We start from the raw sequence: 7,026 nt of genomic DNA on the forward strand, positions 1-7,026 counted from the left end.
TCCCTGGGGGTCACATAGAGTCTCTGCTGGGAGTCAAGTGTTCCAGGTACTTGCAAAACATTTGCCTTGAAAAGCCATGGTGATAATTGACTTGTACAGGAAGGTCTTTAACAAGCTGCAGGAAGACTGTGTTTCTAATGGCTCCATCAGCACCACTGATAACTGCTGCTGAACTTGGTGGAACAGGTTGTTTACATGTCTTGACATAATATAAAGTCTGATAGACAGTAATATGCCATTATGCAGATTGCAAGAGCTGGTTTTGGCCAGAAAACAGCTCTAGAGGATGTTTCAGCATATGTTGTTTTTCAGTTCTGCATCTCTTGATGAATGGTTTGTAGGGAAAGTAGGTTTTTAAGGCTTAAAATTTGATCCAGGGTGTGGACAGGAGAGCAGGACCCAGCACACCCAGTTCCACATTCAACTGTGTGAGCCACCAAGCTTCACTCTGTCTCAGTTTCTTGCTCTGTCCAATGGAAGTAGTTTGTTAATGATGGACTGGTTTTGGGGATCAAAGGTACTTGGCTACTTAAGGGCCTGAATTGGGGTTCCTTGGAGTCAACAACAGTGCCTTTCTAAAGCTGTACTGGTAACTAAGTAATAGTATCAGCTACTACGTTATGCTCAACCCAACACTTCCAAAGAGCACCCACTTACAGCTTGTACCTGCATTCAAGAGCGTCAGTAAACTAACTGGCTTCCAGGAGCACTGAGCTCCAGCCATGATGGAGGATGGTAAAGCTGGCTAAATCTGCAAAAGATCATGCTGCCAAAATCCCAGTTACTGAAGGCTTCTTTTGGTTGAAAAGTCTTTCCTGAGTTAGTATATGGTCACATAGCTCCAAAAATAAAAGCCAGGATAGTCCTCATTCAGGTGGATCCTTACATGCAGAACTACTAATGATGTACCAGATACTATCTTTTTATCCAATTCTCCTTCTAGGATATTAGAAGACTCTATTAAGTAAACTAAGTTGAACTTCCAGCTGTTGCTGATCTCAGCTCAAAAATATAATTAGCTAGGTCTGTGTGATCATGTGATGGGCAGGTGCTGAGCTAACTTGGGTATGTTTCTCAAGATGTTTCTAAACATGCCACAGTGTTAATAAGCACAGGATAACTGGTAACATGGGCTGGTACAACAAGGTGTCTATTGTCTGCTTGACTAAGGACACAGCAAACATTAGCTGGGTATCAGAGATGAGGAGAAAGATAACTGCTTTGAAACAGTTATAAATATTCTGCCTTCTGAAAGGGCTGTTTGGGATGTTTCCTTGTGTTTGAATGACACCTCATTGCCATTTTAAGAAAACACCAAATGGAAGAGGGTCTCAGAGCCTTACAGTACATCCCGGCTGATGCACAGTCTGCCCAAAGCTATGGCTGTCCAAGCAAGGCACTGCCAGAATACATGTCACCCATCAACAGGGCCAATGCCCTGCTCCATAGCAGACACAGAATTTCATACCATGATGAAATCAATCCCTTGATTTCCAATGCTAATCATGGCACTTCTCAAACTGGAGCTATAGCTGCTTTCTCCCCTCCTTTTTTTTTTTTTTTTTTAGGTTGACCAAACCATCTAAGAAAGTAGCAAGAAGGGACACAAATGAACAGAAGTGAGAATTTCTCAAAATCAAATCTTTTTTAATTAGACTATCGCTGGCTCTTCTATATCTTTACAAACAAGTTTCTGGATGTAGAATGCCTACTGAGACAACTAATATTATTAACTTTTTTTTACCCAGGTCAGACCAAAAAACACAAAAGGCCATATTCTGCCCCATATTTGCAATTCCCATTGCCCTGGAGAGCAAATCTACAACTTTGTGGAAGCATTAACATCTTTTTGGTTAATTTTATGTTCAGATTTCTTTCTTCCTGCTCACATTACATATTCCTACTCCCTACAGAGCAGGGCACAAAAGGTTTCTGGGAAACTGGGCTCTGCCTTTTCACAAAAGGAGGACAGATGTGCCCTGAAGCCCTCCTACATGATACCAACTGCTGTGCATACAACAGACCTGCTGGTTAATGATCTTGCCCATAAGTAATGTTTTAACCATAGAGTAGTTTTTGTTTGCTTCAAAAGCCACAAAGCCAAAGAGGAAGTGTAGGAGAACGTGGGCAGGACGGCGGCCAGGAGCCTCATGACCTCATCTTTTTCCGCCACATGGGGATTGGTGGCTGTGCTTGGGACAGGGTTTAAATTCCCGAAGGTCAGAGATGTCAGGCAGTCAGGGGACAAGGGAGAAAGCCAGAGCTTCTGGGAGCCAACTGACTTGAGCTGCTGCTGGGATCACTAGGAGTGTTCTTGCTGCAGCTGACTCCTCCAGCACCAGAAAAGGTAATTTTTTTGCTTTTACTACCTGACATGTGCTAATCTGTCTGCAGCTTTAGTCAAGGAAACATTGAGCAGGAGATCTTTGAAAGTTGCTTCACTGGGCAGGGACATTTGATGTTTCTCTGTGGAAAAAGGTGTGTTTTTATAGGAGCAAGGTTGCTTTAGCAATGCAAGGTATTATACATAATGACAATTTTAAACCTGCGTGCTTATAGATGTCAGGAGGAGGTTATTGAAAACTCTGCCACTGAATCATGTGCTGGAAACTCAAAGCTGGTGCTTGAACACAGAAAGCTTTATCCCTCATGTAAACACTGTCTGGCAGTGTCCTTGTTTTTTCTGGCAGGCTCACAGTTTGTGCTGCACAATCCTGAATGGATGGGACACTCTTCCTTCTCTGTGTAACTTGAAATTGCAATACCTCTAGTAGAGTGTCCTGTCTCAGGGCTGGCCTTACTAGTGCATTTTAAATATGTCCTAAGTAGCCTTTTTTTCCTGCTATGATTTACCAAAGTTTTAAATGACTCTTGTTCATCAGTGAATTGGTTTAATTTCTCAGGGATGTTCCGTATCCTGGGAACTGGTCTGTAAGCACCAAAATTTACTGTAGCTCAGCACTCTCCTAATTTCAGCAGGAATAAGTCATTTATTAAATTGCTAAAACTGCAATGTAAGCAGATATTTCACATTATCTCTTGTTTGGAAACACAGGTTATTTTGTTCAAACTTCTGGAGGGGGAAATAAAGGTCTATCAATAAAAGCAGTTTATGTTCATATAACTTTACTCAGAAACTCAAGTTAATAACCCTGAAAACTAGTTTTAAAATAACTGACAAGAGAATCCAAACTGAGTTGGCTTTATGCTGTCTCTTCTAAAAAAAAATACCTTAAATGAATGAAGATAAACCAAAGCTGATATTGATAACACTTTGGCTATCACAAAGCTTTTCCTTTGTCTGTGCAAGTCATTAGGTGACAGGATTCAGTTCACCTTCTCAATGTGGCCACTCTCACCAACTGCTCAGCTCTTCTCAGAGCCTCTTAAAAATTATTGCAGCTTTTGAGTAGCTAAGTCATGACAAACCAGCTGGGTGTGCGGTGGTGATGGAGGACAAAAGAAAAAAATTAGTATGTGCAGGTTGGATCCATAGCAGGGAGCTGTTCTCAGCACAGTGAAGTACACTGGGAAAAAGGAAAAACCTATGGCATTTTTGTGGTACTTTACCTTGTTGACTCATTGTTCCAAAATATTTTCTAGGTAAAACATCACAATGAAGGTGGCAGTTCTGTGTTTATGCCTTATCAGCATCACCGCTGCATGGCCAGTGAGTAAATCACAAATGTGGATCACCAATCACTTGTATTATTTTCTTTGCATCTTAGTGAGAAATACTGATAAATGCTTTTTTCTTTTCTCCCTTCAAGGTGAGTAAATCCAAGCAGCATGCCATTTCTGCCAGCTCTGAAGAAAAATATGTAAGCTCCTTTTGTCTTTCTATTAATTATCTTTAATAAATACTTTTTGATTTTTTTTTTGTTTCCTCTAATACATATTTTCTGGTACTTGTTTTATGATTGTAGATGCTTGCAGGGCATGTCCTCACCTGGCTGTTAGGAGCCAGTTTCATAGACTTTTTCCTGTGTCTGGTGTCCTGGTTGAAGACTTTCATTAGTTCTATCTCTGGACCAGCACTGCAAACCTTTTGTCTTAATTAAAAATGTGTTAGTTGCCAGTTAAAAAGAGAAAAGGACTATAGCATGGCACAACTACTACAGCCCACATTTGTTAGTGTGGATCAGATGACAATATTTGGTGTTGGAAGAGCACTTTAATCCAATTCCCATGATTTTTTGGAGTGATGTAAGTGAACTGTATTAATTTTGTATATAGCTATTTGATTTATACTCCACTGCCAGCTGCTACCCATGTAAAATCAATTCTTTGCTCTGAGAATCAGCTACTGCACTTAGAGTCTTCATGATGAGGGAGATAAATCACCCTTGGGAAAAGGACCAGACAATTAGCAGAAACAATGATTGTTAGACATAGCTCCAAATTCCACTCAACAAAAACAAGCTGGAGAAACTGACCTGAAATTCCTCAGGCTCTGCCAATGGGAGAGGCACATCTTCTATATAGTATTGTTTGGGTATAATGTTCATCATGCCTTGTTTCTGAGTCCTCTTCCTACTGCAGTGAATAGCTGAGGGCACATCCTGTGCAAAAGGAGTATGTATTGCAGATGCCACCTCTGCCTGAAAACAGAGGTTGTGATGCAGGCAGCTTTGCCTAATCCTTCGTGGATTAACCTCCATCTCCCCCACTTTATTTTCTCTCGAAGGACCCCAGGGGCCATCACTTGCACAGATATCACCATGACCGTGTGAATTCTCAGTCTTGGGAGAGTCAGCAGCACACACAGACTGACCTGGCATCACCTCAGCAGGTATGGGCAGCTAGCTGGAAGAGAAAGCAGGAGCATCTTTCCATGACAAGATGTACAAGTTAGGATTAAGTGCTTAAACAATAGTCAACATGCTAATCAGCTCTACTGTACATGCCTTTTTGAACTAATAGGGAGTTTTATATTGCTTTCAGACCCTTTACTCTTCAGAAGAAAGCGTGGATGTCCCAGTGGAACCGGTAAGAGTTTCGAATGACACTATGTCAGTCGAGTGCTGCAGGGCAGCCAGTGTGTAGCAACACTAATTTTCCTCATTCAAGTGCAGTTCTTGCAGTAGCATCTCTCCCTAAATAGCATCTCCTCCTTAGGCAGGGTGAGGTGAATTCAAAGAAATGCCTGCACATAGCTCCCCAAAACTGCATAAGCCCTGGGCTAGCAGGACAGATACCAGTCTGCACATCTCACATCTGTGTTCATTTGCCTGATGCATAATAAATGTTTTCCAGCACTTTCCTGATGTGTCAAGCAAAAGCCATGAAGATGTGAATGACAATGATGATGATGATAATGATTCCAATGACACGGATGAATCTGATGAGGTTGTCACAGGTTTTCCCACAGACATTCCAGTAACTGTACCATTCCCCCCATTCCCTTTCACCCGGGGAGACAACGCCGGCAGAGGCGACAGCGTGGCCTACAGGATGAGGGCAAAGGCCGCACTGGTGAAGTCTATCAAACTCCGCAAAGATGCAAAAAAGGTAAACGGCACTGAGCAGTGGTACCCATGTTTTTGGAAATGGGTAGTGAACTTGAAGATGGACATGTTGTTTTATGGGAGTCAGCTTTGAGAAGAATCGGTGAGGGGAAAGTAGGCATGAGCGAAGGAATCTATTTTCCCTTGTCTGGATACCCCAAATCAGGGGGTGTTGATGGTGCCAAGGCAAGAGTGTAGCCTGCTGCTGCAAGATATGCAATACTGCAATGATGTACTCACACACATGAAATCTGAGGACAGGATCAAATGTTAATTTCTCATAATGTGAAGGGTTCATATAACTCCATAAAAGTTAGTGTTTCCAGGCAGAGATGTACCATGCAAGCTTTGAGTGTCCCCTCAGCCTAAGCAGCTTTAGTGCAGTAGGGCAGCACTTGTTGACAGATGATTTCCCAGGAGTGACAGTGGCTCTTGTTTTGCTCTCTAACACAGGTCATGTATGATGCCACTGTGGAAGATGAGAGCGATCTGGATGCAGACAGCCAGCGAGCAGGGTTCTCCCGGGAGGATTCTGCTTCCCGCCGCTCCCTGGAGAAGCATGCCATCAGCGTGGAATGGTCTGACAAGAGCCACGGGCAGGACAGCAGCGAGCTGGACAGCAATCAGCCTGACCGGAGCATGGAAAACGACAGCAGGCAGAAATTCGACAGCCATGAGGCAGAAGGCGATGACAGCAAGTCTGCTGTCAGAGGGGACAGCTTCCCGAGTGTAGAAAGCAGGGAAAGCCAGGTCCGCGTTTCAGCTGAGGTCTCTGACGATAACAGCAACCAAAAACTTGAGAGTGCTGAGGATTCTCAAGACCGCCACAGCATAGAAAATAACGAAGTCACCCTTTAAAAAGGGAGGCAAAAGTAACGGTTCCCTTCTTTTTCAATCCCTGGCTAATGGCAGCGGGGCGTAGCTTCATTTCAGGTCACTGTTCGCTAATGTAGTTCGCGTGGTGACTTTTCGGGTTCGGGGCGGTCCATGACCCGGTGGCCACCCCTGGGCCACCAGCAGAGGCTGCGGGACACACGGGGCGAGGGTCGCGCCGCTCTCTGCGCTGCCGGGCGGTGTCTTGCTCTGTAACGGGACTTAAATAAAACCACAAAACCCTGTACCTGCGGGCTGCGTTACTGTTTGCTGGGTCGGGGCCGGGCGTGGGTTGCTTTAATACCTCTCCTTAAAACGATGTGAAACCGCTGGTCCGGGTCTGCCCGCCGCACGGCTCGCCTGGGCGCTTCCAGCCTTGGAGAGGGGAGGGAAGGGTGGGAGGAGTGCAGGAGGAGGAGGGCGGGAAGGAGGTCCCGGCCGCCGCTCCCGCCGGGAGCCAGGGCGACTACATCTCCCTCCGTACCCCGGGCTTTCCGCCGGAGGGCGGGGAAGGGGCGGCGGCGGCGGGCCGATGGCGGGCGGCGGCGGCGGTTGCCGGCGCGGGCGGGAGCAGCTGGAGCTGGAGCGGCTGGGCGAGGCGGCGCGGGCCGGCTCCTGCCCGCCGTCGCCGCCGCTCTCCGCCTGC

General features: G+C 45.3%; 1 protein-coding gene across 1 annotated transcript; it reads left to right on the forward strand.

Moving 5' to 3' along the window:
* The first annotated feature begins 2,118 nt into the window (after window positions 1-2,118).
* SPP1 (secreted phosphoprotein 1) lies at window positions 2,119-6,627 on the forward strand. Its single transcript, XM_017820158.1, has 7 exons — window positions 2,119-2,347; window positions 3,604-3,670; window positions 3,771-3,821; window positions 4,688-4,792; window positions 4,945-4,989; window positions 5,257-5,511; window positions 5,961-6,627. Exons 2-7 carry the CDS (start codon window positions 3,617-3,619, stop codon window positions 6,363-6,365), a joined length of 915 nt encoding a protein of 304 aa, XP_017675647.1. The 5' UTR covers window positions 2,119-2,347; window positions 3,604-3,616; the 3' UTR covers window positions 6,366-6,627.
* Window positions 6,628-7,026: the final 399 nt, after the last annotated feature.

Source organism: Lepidothrix coronata, unplaced genomic scaffold, assembly GCF_001604755.1.
Source record: "Lepidothrix coronata isolate B3197 unplaced genomic scaffold, Lepidothrix_coronata-1.0 Scaffold79, whole genome shotgun sequence".
NCBI lineage: Eukaryota > Metazoa > Chordata > Aves > Passeriformes > Pipridae > Lepidothrix > Lepidothrix coronata.

What these genes read in the sequence shown, in the direction of transcription:
- SPP1 (XM_017820158.1), top strand. Translation starts at nt 3,617, where the DNA reads ATGAAGGTGGCAGTTCTGTGTTTATGCCTTATCAGCATCACCGCTGCA. An exon ending in GCATCACCGCTGCATGGCCA is followed by an intron (nt 3,671 to 3,770) that starts GTGAGTAAATCA and finishes TCTCCCTTCAAG; the next exon opens with GTGAGTAAATCCAAGCAGCA. An exon ending in TCCGCAAAGATGCAAAAAAG is followed by an intron (nt 5,512 to 5,960) that starts GTAAACGGCACT and finishes TCTCTAACACAG; the next exon opens with GTCATGTATGATGCCACTGT.